Genomic DNA, 14901 nt, shown 5'->3' on the forward strand with positions numbered 1-14901 from the left:
AGTGATTTTAGTGTGGCTTATAAAAATACCTAAAGGTAAATGTGGGCTAATTGATCCAGCCCTGAATTGGAGGTGAGAAAACCAATTTGTGCTTCATTGAATCAGCATTAAAAATGGGTAAATTTACGATTAAACCATAGTGTGAGGAACGTGAAATTGTTCTCTTACCAGCATTGCTGTCAGCGCTTCTGAGGCCCCAGTTCTGTACTGGGGGCACTGGTTTTAGCACTGGGGGTGCTGGTGCCAGCTGTGAGTGCCTCTGTTTGCAGAACAAGGTGTTCATTTACCGGGGCAAGGAGTACGAGCGCCGCGAGGACTTCGAGGCGCGGCTGCTGACGCAGTTCCCCAACGCCGAGAAGATGAAGACAACGTCACCCCCGGGCGATGACATCAAAACCTCCTCTGGCCAGTGTATCCTTGGGCTGTACAACCAGTACAACCAGTACAACCAGTGCACCCAGCAGCTCAGGTCAAGGATTTAATGGCCAGCGTGTTGCACTTCCGCCCTGACGGGCGTAACGCACCAATTTTGTCGTTTTGTCCTTTTTTTGGTGTGTTCCTGTTGAGCTGTTTGCTCTGTGTGACTGAAATTCCCTTTTCACTTCTTAACCCCCGAAATTCAGATATTCAGTGCTTCACTGTAAAACCCAAACTGGATTTACCCTCGAAGTTTCACAGGCCGGTGTCAGAGCAAATCGTGAGGTGAGTTTGGGTTGGGTTGGGTCGTTTTCTCCGTCCCCTTTATAACACGTTTTTGTTGCATTAAGAATCCGTGCACAGCCAAGGGGGGTGGGCATGGTGAGGGTGTTTAATGGTGATTTTTAATATTGGCACAGATTCCATCCAACCCACTGGAAAAGAGTGATCCCATATTTGTTCATAAACTTTCTCTAATATTAGAATTTAGTTATCAATTCTCAAACAGACAGTGCTTGATTTTCATTGTGCTTTTGGGGCTTGGAACTGCAGGATCTTTCAGGTCACTTCCAACCCAATCTGTTGAGTAATTCCATGATTCTTTGCCCTTTTTTCAGTTTCTACAGGGTGAACGAAGTCCAGCGCTTTGAGTATTCGCGCCCCGTTCGCAAAGGAGAGAAAAACCCAGACAATGAATTTGCAGTAAGAAATTATAAAGAAAATAAACCACTTTGGGTTTGCTTGTTTATCCCCCTCTATTTTGAGAATCTGAGCCATTCATTATCTTTTGCTTGTTGAGAAATAAATTCTAGGTTTAAAGGGATTATTTTTCATAGAAAGTTAATTAAGCCAATTTATCATGTTCTGGTTTATACCAATAGGAAAAAAAAAGGGCAAAGCTGTATTTATTTTGTAAAAACAGCTCTTCTGAGAAAGGATTTTAAATTGTTACACCTGAAACTTCTCTTGCCATGAAGATTCCAGTGAGGCATCTGAAAATCTTCTGTCACTAGTACCTTTTGCTTTTTTTTTTTCTTTTTTACTAAACCATTTGTTTCATCTAATGGTCAATAAAATTCCTTTCCTGGGAGGGTGGGCAGGCCCTGGCACAGGGTGCCCAGAGCAGCTGTGGATCCCTGGCAGTGCCCAAGGCCAGGCTGGACATTGGGGCTTGGAGCAGCCTGGGACAGTGGGAGGTGTCCCTGCCCATGGCAGGGGTGGCACTGGGTGGGATTTAAGGTCCCTCCAACCCAAACCATTCTGGGATTCCATAAACAATTGCATCCAGTAAAACCAGTGGATCTTTCTGTGGCATTCTCCTTCAGAAAGGGAGCAGTTGTTCCCTGCTAAGTCACATACCAGATTTAAATCAGTGCTGCTCCATCTTCCATTTGGAATTCGCCCCTGGCTCTGTAACATCTGCCATACCTTGGTCCCTTGCCCTGGTGCCGATGTTTTAGGGCTTTGCTCTGGATCAAAGCTGTCCCTGTGATAACGTGACACTTGTGTTCCCTTGGCAGAACATGTGGATTGAGAGAACCATCTACGTGACAGCCTATAAATTACCAGGGATCCTGAGGTGGTTCGAAGTCAAATCAGTTTTCATGGTAAGATCGGTTTGGCTTTATTGAGATTACTTTAAAAATGGGGGTTTTATACAGCCAGGGAGCATTTCTGTGTCTCAGTGACTGTGCTGAGCTCTGTGAACAAGGAATCCATGGGATTGTACCTGGCACATCCTGAGGGAACTTGCTGATGGTGCTGATTGTTGACTGAGGGTGACTCAGGCACTGCTTTTCCATTCCCAAGGGAAGGGAGTGCAGCCAGCCCTCCAAGGCCTTCAGCCCTTTTATAAAGTATTTGTGTCTCTCAGCAGGTGCCTGAAAAGGAAGAGGGACCTGAGATGGTGTAGGGGAACCCTGCTCTATCCCAGAGAATCTAGCCTGAATTTTAGAAAAGAAGATCTGGGTATTTTGATTGTCATGAATTCAAAATACCCCAATAATCAAATGCATTGTATGGCTGCATTTCTTACCACTTGTGATTAAAGGTTGTTTTTGTTTCTTCTCCATATTTAGCTAAATATACCCTCAGCAACCTCACAGAGTAACTCCAAATTACTCATTTCTCTGTTCAACCATTTAGACTGTTTAGATAAGACATATCCATTAAATGCCTTTAAGATTAAATTATTCTTATGCAGCTGTAATTTTTAAGTAGCAATAAAAACATTGTTACTGCGTTTTTTAAATCTCTCTTGTGAGGCTTATTTTTAAAGGAAAAGAACAATTTGCATATGATTAATTAAAACCTTTTTCATTGCTCCATTGAGGTTATGTTGGACAGTTGTATTTGGAGGAATGGAAGTAATGCAGAAAATTACTATGGTATCTATAGTAACAGAATATGAATGTGATGTGTGACAGTAATAGGCAGCTGAATAAAACACATTGAATTTTTAATGAATTTTGTAGTTTCAATATAATCCTGATGGAGAAGATTGTGTTATCTTCATGATGGCAAGAAGTGCTGTTTGTAAAGGCTGGCAGCTCTGATGCCAGTCCTGATGAGCAGAGGGCAGAGCCTGACAGGCACTTTGTGTGTGCACCCCTCATGCTCTGCCTGGCATCAAAATGGCCATAAATCCTGGGAGAGTGCCTCCTGTCAGCCTTTTGGGAGCAAGGATTGTATGAGTTTTGCAGCTGAGAAATGATACCAGAATGGAACTTAATAATGTGTGGGAAGAGTGCTACAGATAACTTCTGACCTCCTCTGGCACAGCTCCTGCAAAATGGGTATTGACTTTCCTCAAGATCCCTGTCAGCTAAAATGCTGCAAGGAGGATCACAGGGTTTACATCCCTGTAATGCTAAATTGTGATTATGGATACAGATATTATTGATCCCTTACTAAGCACCAGGATACTCAAGCAGCTCTGCATGTGTCATGTTTTATTGATGGAACTGGAATATCGTTAAAGGGAGAGGTGAGATCCCATCAAATCAGTGCTGAGAGAACTGAGTAATTTCATAAATGCAGTGGATTATGTTACATAATCCATAGGAACATGGAGAATTGCTTTAGCTCTATTGGCTTCTCAGATTCCTTCTGAGTACTTTCAACTAAACCTTTGCAATCTCTTCATTATCTGCAAGGAGTTTGGGGCCAGCATTTGTTATTCTGTATCTGATTTGCTTCAGCTGGACACAAGTAGATGTAGGGGAAAAATTTGCTGAGACCAGCCAGGGAATTAGAACCTGGATTTTGAATCACACTTGGGTTTAAAAAGCACAAATGCTCATCTGTGTTTTGTTGTTATCTCAGAATTTTGTACTGATGCAGACATACCAGGAGAACGTAATTCCTGTTTTCCCTGGATAGAGTGATGAGTGCCCCGAGTCAGGAAGGCACTGGGAACAAGGCTCAGAATTTACATGTATCATAAATAGCTTTCACTAGGTTCCAAAGCCCAGTTTGTAGTAGTGAGATGGCAACTGCAACTCTCCATCTGCTTTTAAAAAATTAGAGGGAGTGTTACAAGAGTAGTAAAAGAAAGGAGAATGAGAAAGAAAGCCATGATTGCTGCTACAGAAAAGTCAAAAAGCTGTCAGCTCAATGAGTGCTAATTTCTGTAGATGCTCAAGAGCTTTAAAAGCAATGGTTCATCAACACATTATTGCATAGTTATAAGCCCATTAATACAAATGACAGAATCCTAAATTTAGCCTCTGATGTTCCCAGCAGTTCTTGCCCAATCGGAGGCTGAATGTGGCTTCACTCCCCAGTCCAAATTCCCCCTGTGGCACGCTGGGCTCTGTCCGAGCCTGGCCTGCTCCCTATTCCCAGCAGAAACACCAGGCTCCTTCCCTGCCTTCCAGAATAATTCACCAGGCAGGCTGCTAAAAATGCTAATTAAAACATCCTTGATGTAATCAGCTGGCAGGTGTAAGAGTAACAACTAAAGAGATTTGATTAGAAGTGGTTCTCAGAAACAGGGTAAGCAACTGATAGCCAGGTAGAAGTGCTGCTTTGTTTATGTAGCATTTATGCAAATGAGCCTGTAATCAAATACACACTTGCATTTTCCTCACAGGCCTCAGTTAACCTTCCTTTTCTCTCCCTACCACATCGTTTTTTTCATACAAGCAGCCTGTGTCTTCCAGTGAGGACTCGCTCCACTCCGGGTCACTGCGAGTTACTGATTTTTAGCCCGTTCTATTGAACACTAATATTTCAAGTATTTTAAGGCTGGTTTTTCAACATGAACTTTTTGAAAGACACAGCTGGGCATAAAAGTAGCTGGAGGTCAGTCAATTAAAATAAAGCAAGTTTTAGACAGTAGAAGAGCTAATTCACCCTGTGAAGATGTCTGAGGTCTCTCTTCATTGAAGTCCAGGCAGAAAGAAAATTTCTCCCTTCAGTTCTCGATGCTCAGATGAAGAAAATGTGACCTCTTGGGAGAAAGCACAGCAGATAATTTAGATGTCACCTCATCAACATATTAAACTCGATGTCCTTGGAAGCACACCAAAATAAACACTGCAAAAACATCTTTTTGATTTTTCAGCGGCTTAGGATTACATTTTCCATCAGAAAATCCACGTTAAAGTTATCATTTCTTTCTTACTGTTACGTTAAGCTGGATCTTCTTTGTGCTGCTAAAACTCACCGACCCTTAATCTCTGACGTTCTCCATAATCCTCCAAAAACCTCACGTGATTCCTGCCAGAGCCTTTCTGGGTGTTGTGCTGGGATGTAATCTCTCCTGCAGCAGCAAAATGCAGTTAACTTCCTCCACTGATACCCATCATCATATCAGTGACTGCAGCACAGAGATACCAAATGTCTAAATGCCTGAAATCGCCCTTTCTGGTAATCATTGGTCAAAAATCTCCCAAGAACCTCGGTTCTGAAAGGCCTGAAATGTTTCTGCCCGTGGGGTTTTGCTGAGCAGGTTAAAAACTCTGCTCCTTGCTTGGAAGCTCCTTTTGTTTGGGTTTCAGGTGGAGATCAGCCCGCTGGAAAATGCCATCGAAACCATGCAGCTGACCAATGATAAGATCAATAATATGGTGCAGCAGCACCTCAGTGATCCCAACCTCCCCATCAACCCCCTGTCGATGCTGCTCAACGGCATCGTGGACCCCGCTGTCATGGGAGGCTTCGCCAACTACGAGAAGGTAACGCCGGAATTCCGTCAGGATTCCCTCTCCTGCTGGGCCTCAGCTGATCCCAGCACAGAGAGGCCAGAGGAGGGATGGAGCAGCTCTGCTGGGAAGAGAGGCTGGGAGAGTTGGGAATGTTCAGTGTGGAGAGGAGAAGCTCCAGGGTGACCTCACTGTGGCCTTGCAGGGCCTGAAGGAGCTACAGGAAAGATGGAGAGAGACTTCGGACAAGGGCTGGAGGGACAGGACACAGGGAATGGCTTCCCAGTGCCACAGGGCAGGGCTGGATGGGAGATTGGGCAGGAATTGTTCCCTGTGAGGGTGGGCAGGCCCTGGCACAGGGTGCCCAGAGCAGCTGGGGCTGCCCCTGGATCCCTGGCAGTGTCCAAGGCCAGGCTGGACATTGGGGCTGGGAGCAGCCTGGGACAGTGGGAGGTGTCCCTGCCATGGCAGGGGTGGCACTGGATGAAATTTAAGGTCCTTTCCAACCCAAACCATCCTGGGATTCTGTGGTTCCATAATTTTCACTTTGTATTTGTAGCTGTTCCTTCTCAGAATATCTGAGTTCATCAATTTATCTCCGTTGTAGCTCGTTCTTCTGGTAGGAGATATTTCACTTTCTGAAATAATTTGCTCATTTCTCTCTTTCTCAATTAGGCTTTTTTTACTGAAAAATACATGCACGAGCATCCTGAGGATCATGACAAGATTGAAAAGCTGAAGGATCTGATTGCTTGGCAGGTAAAAATCTTGAAGTCAGGTTTGGCAGAGCCAGCAGCTGTGGAAAGGCAGCTTGGTGTCACTTTGGAGAAAATTCAGACATTATCCTCACCTTGGATACATTTCTTTGCCATTTAAATCTGTCTTGGAGCTTGAGTTAAAGTTCATCTTTTCAAATCTGACATAATTTCTCATTTTGATAAACACGCAGAGAACAAATATGATCAACACCTTTGATTTTTTTCTTTCTTTTTTTTTTTTTTTTTGCAAACTTCATAAGTGAAAATTTCCCGTCTGTACCAAATGAGAAAATATTTTTCAGAGCAAACAAGAGACAATTCCAGTTTTGTTCATACTCACAGACTGGACATTTTCCTGTGGTCTGAGGATAATTTTGTGATAACTAAAAAAATACCAGTTTGATTGGAAATGTTTTTTTTTTTTCCCCCACAGCAGAAGAAAGTGAATCATTGTCTTTTCATATTCAATTCTGTCTTTATAATAAAGGGAATAATTTACATTTCTGTTCATTTCAGTCTTAGAGGTGGTAGAACCAAAGCTACAGGATTCAAAAATAAAATATCCTCTGAAGGCCATAAAACCATCAGTGAATAAAAACTCTTTTGGTCTGGGGAAAAAAAAAAGCCTTTATTTATTTATTTTCTTGTGAGCTTTTAGAGAAGATTAGATTTTATAAGCTTTAAGTTTTATAGAGGAAAATAATTTGGTCCCAGAAGACTGACTTGGTGTCAGCTCTGTGTCTTTGCCTGTGAGAGTGATACTTCAAATGAATTCCAAACACACTTTCCCTCAGCAAAGGCTCACTTTGGTGACACTTGCGTATTAAAATAATATTACAATTTGAAAATAGGTGTGGCAGCTGATCACACTGTATTTTAATTATTCAGGGCTTTTAAACACATGATTTCCCATCAGCTTAGTAGTTCCAAAACAACAGAAACGAAGCAAATAGAGAAAAGGGATCCAAAATTATTTCTAAATCTGAAAATTCTGGTCATTAAAAGCTGCTTCAGTGCTTTTAAATTACCTTGGATGTTTCATACACATTTAGGGTATCCTAAAATTTAGAATTCCTCTCAAATGCTTTCCGTTTCCAGCCAGGTGGGAGTCAGCTCCCAAATATTGGGAGAGGGGTGCATACGGAAGCCTTGGCAGGGGCTGAATTCCTCCTGGGCCAACAGTGATGGAAAGCAAAAAGGAGTTTTCATTTTCCAATGATGTGGGCCTCGGAGTTTTGTAATCACATGGAGTTTTCTCCCTGCTGCATAAATCAATCTGAGTGTATGAAATAGGAGCCTGACAATTGTATTACCAGCTGACCAGCTAAATTTAATTTTTTTCTCTCCCCTTACCTCTTTCTCCACTGTGCTGTGGAGTTCAGGATATGATCCTTCTGTAATTCCTGTGGACTTTAGGTGTACATTTTGTTTCTGCCTCTTATTAATTCACATAAATTCCATTAGCAAAGCAATGTCCATTTTTGTCCTTCTTGCTGCTTTTCCAACTTAGGCAAAAAACCGTTCCCATGCAACTGCACCATTTCAAGCTGATCTTTCATTTGAACATGAAGATAATGAAATGATTGATTGAAATTAAGGCAGAGAAATGAATGATTGATGACATTAGTCACTCTGCATTTAGCTAAAGTATTTACAGCACACCAAAACAGAAAAACACCACGGCACATAAAAACCTTGTACTCCTTCCACAGAGATGGAAGAACTGCTGCATACCAAATGCAGGTTTTATGATCATGCTTTATGATACCTTTGTTCTGAAAGATTGTTTTCAAAGATTAGTTTAATAATTCAAATCAATGTCGTTTTTTTCATTCTTTTCAGCTGAGATTAAAAAAAAAAAAAGGGGGGGGGAGGGGAAACAAATCAGGGAGTAATTTGAAGTTGCAGTGGAACTTTATAAAATTTTAAAATCAGCCAAGAACAGAGTTATGAAATCAGAAAGTGCCGTTTCTCCAAGGCCAAATTAGTTGGGAATATCCTGAATGTGGCAAAATTCTGCCTCTTAACAACAATTCACGGAGATGTAAAATTCCATGTCACTCGTCAGGACATTCCCCTGTGTCTGGAACGGAGACACAGGAGGAATTTTGGAGTTGGTAGAAGATGCAACAGAAATGGTAACACAGTTAGAAGGTTCTTCCTGCACTTTGGTAAATGTTTAAAGATTAAGTGGTCTTGGACAGGGAGGCCAAATATCCTGACTCAGCAGCCTCCCGTTGTTCTGTGGCAAAGCCACGGGGAATTTATTAATTTCAACTTCTGTAAAACATTAACAAACCTGTCCTTCTTCTTCTCCTCCTCCTTCTTCTTCTTCACCTCCTCCTCTGTCTCCTCCTTCTCCTCCTCCTGCTTATGCTTCTGCTTCTCCTGCTTCTCCTTGCCCTTCTCCTTGTCCTTCTTGTCTTTCTCCTCCCCCTCCTCCTCCTCCTCCTCTTCCTTCTCGTCCTTCCCCTTCCCCTTCCCCTTCCCCTTTCTCCTTTCTCCTTTCTCCTTTCTCCTTTCTCCTTTCTCCTTTCTCCTTTCTCCTTCTCCTTCTCCTTCTCCTTCTCCTTCTCCTTCTCCTTCTCCTTCCTCCCACATTTTCTTTCCTACAAATAATGTCATTTGCTTCCTGTTGCTTGATTTTCCAACCTGGAGGTGGCTGATCCCTAGGACAGGCTCCTCAGTGTGTTTTCTGCCCATAAAATGGTGTCAGAGCTGAAGCTTCAGACCCCTCATGTGCTTCACCTTGGTAATTCCAACTTTTAAACAAAGAGTCCATTTCAAATATCAGCAGTTCTTTGAAATAAAGGAGCCAAGTGACCACTTATCCCTCCGAAACAGGAGGGTCACAGTGTGGCCTGATAATGATGAAAATTTACAAATTCATTTACTTACTCAGAGCAGGAAAACTTTCTGGTTTCGTGTTTAATTTTTGTCGAGGGCAAATCCATGTGGTTATAAATAGAAGCCACTACATTAAAAAAAAAAGTCATTATTCTTCTCTTTGTAGTCTTTTAGGAGAAGCAGCTCTGTCCATTTAATAGTGCCAAATCACAGGGCATCATCTTGATAAGATTTCTTGAGTTTGTTCATCTGTAATTCATCTGTGTATTTATTATTCTCCTTACTAATAAAGCTGCTCCTTCTGATTGCTGCTCAGTCTTATTAGAAAAATCTGTTTTTAATCAGTATTATGATTTAATTATGAATTATTAAGAAGAAGCCTCTTAGCTTGATTGCTGCAGAGAATATCTGAGTTAGAATCAGAGCACTGTGTGGGCTGAAACGGACCTGGAAGAGGAAATATTTTTCCTGAGCTGGAGGTAGAAAACTCTAATGGTGTGTCTGGGTAGCTGTGGGAATGAAAATGTCTCTCTTAAAACGTTTCCAAAGGTCAGCTACACCTCCACACTAGGAGCTAATTATATAATCCTGTGCTGGCATGGATATTTGGTGACAGAAGCCTTGAAGATAAATGATTATTTTCAGTTACAAAAGAGAATTAATTTAATTTTTTTCCTCTTCTGTTTTCTTCCCAGAGAAAATAAAATAATTTTTCTAAGGAGAACTATATAGCTTATAAAACTGTATGTTTTATTAATAAATATTGCTCTGCAATATATATCTGTCCAAGGTTGTAGCTCATTTGCAGCTTTAGAAAGAGCATTTATTAAAGAAAACATAAACTATTTTCTTCTTCAGGGTTTCATTCTCATGGAACTGGGAAAGGATTTGACATTAATAACCTGATGTGAGACTCATCATTCATCAGTTTGCTGTTTTAAAGTACAGCATCCGTGGGGGCTTGAGAATGGAATATCACAGGGGGGTTTGTGCTGTGGGATGAATCCAGTATGGGATTTCTGGGCAGAATTAGGGCTGTATTAAATTTAAAGGACTTTGCTTAACAGAAAAATAGGGAAATCGTGGAGAGCTGGTTTTTAGATCCTGTTGTACCTCTGTGCAATGAATGATGCTGATCACTGTGATCATAGTAATAATTCTTGTTGTCATTTTGAATCTTTTTATTATTGTTGCTATTTTTTATTATTATTATTTATTATTATTATTATTATTGTTATTATTACTAGTGTTCTAATTACTAGTGTTATAATTACTGTTACTATTGCTCTTATTGCCAGTATTACTGTTACTGTGTGAGCTCTTGCACTGCTGGGGGAGTGTTGCCACGTCCCTTCTCTCGGGAAGGGCTGGGCGTGGTGGAGCAGCCAAACTCTGCTTTGCAGATCCCATTCCTGGCTGAAGGCATCCGGATCCATGGGGAGAAGGTGACAGAGGCCCTGAGGCCATTCCATGAGAGGATGGAGGCGTGTTTCAGGCAGCTGAAGGACAAGGTGGAAAAGCAGTACGGAGTCCGCGCCATCGTAAGTTCCCTCCCAATTTCTCCTTTCCACAACAGCTGGAATTTCCTTAAATTACAGCAACTCACTATTCCTGTGTGAGAATTCCATTGATTAAAAAAAACGATGTGGATGCAGCATTCCTGGTTGTTCCCAGTGATCATCAAAGTATGGAACAGTGAGCAGGTGGGAGATGTTGAGGAAGGCTCGGTGCTTTCATTGCCGAGCACGGGAGCAATTTCTAAACTGCCTGAGTCTGTTCCTTGAAAGTCAAGCTAATCCTTCAATTCTGAAGGATTTGGGTTACAAAAATGAATTTAAAAATGGCACGCAGCAGGATTCTTCCCAAGCTGAATGTCACCTTTCCCTAGGTGGAATTCCTTTAGGGAAGGGAGGGCTGTGCTGCTCTATGGCACCATGTGCTTGTACCTACACTAAATGTAGGCAGGCAGGAAAACCACAGCTCCTACTCCATAATTTTAGAAGGAATGAAATTCATGCTTTTCTCATTCCAACAACCTATTTGCAGTTGCTGCTTCATCCTTAAGGGAAAGCCAAGAATTTCTGGTGTTCCAGTGGAGGTTTGTTCTGCTTTTGAGTGTTCAGTATGAGGGAAACCAGAGCAAACAAAGCAAACAGCTTTGTAATTCAGGATAGAATTGAGAATTCAGTCAAAAATTGGATGGGATGCTATTATGTGATCACTTCTGCCTGGAGCAAAGGAGGCTCAGGGGGGACCTCGTGGCTCTGCACAAGTCCCTGACAGGAGGGGGCAGCCGGGGGGGTCGGGCTCTGCTCCCAGGGAACAGGGACAGGAGGAGAGGGAACGGCCTCAGGCTGGGCCAGGGGAGGCTCAGGGTGGACAGCAGCAGGAATTTCCCCATGGAAAAGGTTGTCAAGGGGCTGCCCAGGGAGGTCTGGAGTCCCCATCCCTGGAGGTGTCTAAGGAAGGCCTGGATGTGGCACTCAGAGCTCTGGGCTGGGGACAAGGTGGGGATGGGGCACAGCTTGGACTCAATCTCAGAAGACTTTTCCACCCTAAATCATTCTCAGATTCTGTCTATAGCAATGACTTTTTTTTTAATGAGGACACTGAGATTTTGCAGGGAACATGCCAGCCTTTATGGTATCCTTTAACTGATGTTCTGTTTGTGGTCCTTCAAATCCCATCTTGCAAATTTATATATTCAGGAAAAAGTTCAAATAATAATTTATTCCCAGGGAGAACAGGAATAATTAACTTTAATGATACCTGCATGTCAGTCACTTCAGTAATATCCATTCACATCATCAAGGAGGTGACTGGAAAGTGGTGTTATCTCTCTAATTTCACTCTCCCCACCAGTAAAAACGTTCAGGATTGATGGAGTTTTATCGCTTCTGTCTTCCTTGTACAAGGCCAATTTACCAGTAGCTGACAGGGTGGAAAATATACCTGTAATTAAACAGCATGAGATTCTTATTTGTTGACTGCAAGAGTTCAATTATTTTCTGCATATATCAGTTATTAATGACTAACGAAGCTTGGAGAATTATTCAGAACTCTGAAATTGTCTGAAACAAAACCAAAACTTTCATATATTTTCTTCTTAACGTAGTGTCACTCTGTAAATTGGCTCTCCTGGTATTTTTGACATCAAGTTTCTCTTTGTGGGTTTTTACTTTGGGTCTTTTGGGTTTTTATCAAATCCATTTCATTGAAATACATTGACAGGGCAGTCACAACGATGGCAGAGATGGATTCAAAAATTAAATGTAAAAAGATTGCTTTTCAAAGGCAAGATGTACAAAAGCATGGAAATACCATTGGAACAAAGGAATTCTTGGAATATGCTTAAGATTATACATGTGCCTGTGAGGACCTAAATATTTCTGTGTACTGCTTTAGATGGATTTCTTTCAGAACCTGTTTTTTTGTTGCTAAACACGATGTATCGGCTGCGATTAATTAGTTAAATAACACCAAACTGTACCTGGAAGAAAACCCATGAACCCTTTCCACGTTGCCTTTGGCATGTGGATAGGAGCTTTTTTTTGGGATTTAAGCAGTAAGGTGGGGCATTTCTTGGCTGCAGCTCTCCAGCCTGGATGAGCGGCGGGGCAGCCGGCCCCGCTCCATGGTCCGCTCCTTCACGATGCCGTCGTCGTCCCGGCCGCTGTCCGTGGCCTCCGTGTCCTCGCTCTCCTCGGACAGCACTCCCTCCCGGCCCGGCTCCGACGGGTGAGTGAGGAATCTTCAGCCAGGGGTTGTCTCTAAAGCATCCACGGGGTCTCAGGGCGGGCAGCATTCCCAGATCTCAGAGCTGAACACAGCTGGGAGAGGTGGGGGGGCTCAGCTGGAGAGCAGAAGGCTCCAGGGAGAGCTCAGAGCGCTTTCCAGTGCTAAAGGGGCTGCAGGAGAGCTGGAGAGGGACTGGGGACAAGGGGTGGAGGAACAGGACACAGGGAATGGCTTTAAGCTGAAAGTGGGGAGATTTAGATGGGATATTGGGAAGGAATTGTTCCCTGGGAAGGTGGTGAGGCCCTGGCACAGGGTGCCCAAGAAGTGTCCAAGGCCAGGTTGGATGGGGCTTGGAGCAGCCTGGGATAGTGGAAGGTGTCCCTGCCTTTGAGACTGGGTGAGTTTTAAGGTCCTTTCCATCCCAAACCCTTCCATGATTTTTTTAAGGGACAGCCTAATATTGGCTAAGAAACCCCAACCTACAGAGACATTTCTCTCAAGGTCTCCTGTTTTCTCACCTAGATAAATATAAAGCTCTTTTTTGCACTCTCCAACAACGTTAAACAAAACCTTCTAAGCATTCAAACAACCCCAAAGAGGAGTTAAATTCCCCCTTTCAGAGTCTCATGGGTGCGTCAGTGCCCTCGGGATGCTCTGCAGGCCGTGTGTGCAGCCAGCCCTGTCCCAGGAGCCAGGTGGAGCTGGGCACAGGGCAGGATTAGCTGACTGCTCAATCACTGCTGCTCACTTGGGCTGCCAGAGGAAAAGCTGCTTATGGCAAGATTGTACTTCAAGACTTATCAAGATATTTCACATGAGAACTGGGAATTCTGTTGATAAGCCCTGTCTCACAGTCACATCCCTCAAAGAACAAAATAATCTGTTTGCTGTCTGGGCTTTCCATGCAGCCTCAGAAGTCCCTTCTCCCTCTTCCACCCCTCAGGCACCCCTGTAATCCAGAAATGCAATATTTGACGAAGGCAGCTGTTTTTTAAAGCCTTCTGAAGGGCTGCTGACTTAACAGGGATGTGCTAGAAAGTCCTGTGCACCTTCAGAGGGGAGTTATTACCTGCCTAGAGACTAAAGGCATCAAGTGAAATCAAATACAGCACGTGAGGACCAACAGGATGCTTCCTTGATTACAAAGAGTTTATGTAGTCATTGAGAGGAGCTGCAAACAGAGCACAGCTCAGCTCTCATTCCACTGCCCTCTGGAATGTTTTCCCACGTTGGTTCAATGTGGGACAGCAGAGATGATCCTGAGCTTTGACTAATTCACCACAAAGTTGTCTTGCTGGAACTTGGGCAGAACAACCATCCCAGGTTAATGAGCAGCTTCGTTTTGTCTCAGAAGAAAAATATTGATTCTTTCCCTGCCTCTTTCTGGTTTTCCCTTAAAAATCTTTAAATTTATTTTACTTTCTCATTGGGTATTATCTTCTTCAGTTTCACCTCTCAGCTTTGTTGTGGTAGGTGTCACCTAGCAGGTTTTGAGGATCTGAGTCTCGTCAGAGTGTGTTTTTACAAAGATCCCACAAAGATCACGGTGCACCTCAGCTCCTGCTCCGAGCCCGGGGCAATACAGGAAAATAGAATGAACAACTCTTGTCACTGAGAAGACCTGAAAAAGCCCCTCATTTGTTTGATCAATGGAGCAGGAGAAGAAAAATCATCAGATGTAAATAATTTCATGAAAGGCCTCAAAAATTCAAGTGACTGTAAAATCATGTAGGTGGTTTGGCACTGCTCACCTGGCAGAAGTTCCCTCCTGTTCCTGCTGTAGTTGATGGGGTTCATGGTCAGTTCTCCTCTCTCTTTCCATGTCCTCCCTCTTCATATGTTAATTTTGAGAATATAAATGAAGCTAGGAAACAATTAAAAATGAAGCTAAAAGAGTGCCTTATCCATATCACCCAATTTCTATTTCTTGCCATTTCCAGCTCCTGCTCTGGAGCTTTCAGGCAGCGAAGACTCAAAGCAGGCTTTGACACAGT

The 14901-nt window shown here is 42.9% G+C and overlaps 1 protein-coding gene across 5 annotated transcripts in view; it reads left to right on the plus strand.

Annotated features, from left to right (window-relative positions):
- DOCK1 (dedicator of cytokinesis 1) overlaps positions 1–14901 on the plus strand; it is a 265954-nt gene that overhangs the window by 228036 nt on the left and 23017 nt on the right. For 4 of the 5 annotated variants that reach the window (XM_069020260.1, XM_069020261.1, XM_069020263.1 and 1 more), the window contains 8 exons: positions 270–411; positions 624–702; positions 1035–1119; positions 1938–2024; positions 5421–5597; positions 6240–6323; positions 10573–10710; positions 12762–12907. In XM_069020260.1, coding sequence (XP_068876361.1) covers positions 270–411; positions 624–702; positions 1035–1119; positions 1938–2024; positions 5421–5597; positions 6240–6323; positions 10573–10710; positions 12762–12907 — 938 coding nt within the window. Of the gene's footprint in view, positions 1–269; positions 412–623; positions 703–1034; positions 1120–1937; positions 2025–2290; positions 2604–5420; positions 5598–6239; positions 6324–10572; positions 10711–12761; positions 12908–14901 lie in introns of those variants that run through there. The other variant, XM_069020265.1, reaches the window with a different exon arrangement.

Source organism: Aphelocoma coerulescens, chromosome 6 (genome assembly GCF_041296385.1).
Source record: "Aphelocoma coerulescens isolate FSJ_1873_10779 chromosome 6, UR_Acoe_1.0, whole genome shotgun sequence".
Lineage (NCBI taxonomy): Eukaryota > Metazoa > Chordata > Aves > Passeriformes > Corvidae > Aphelocoma > Aphelocoma coerulescens.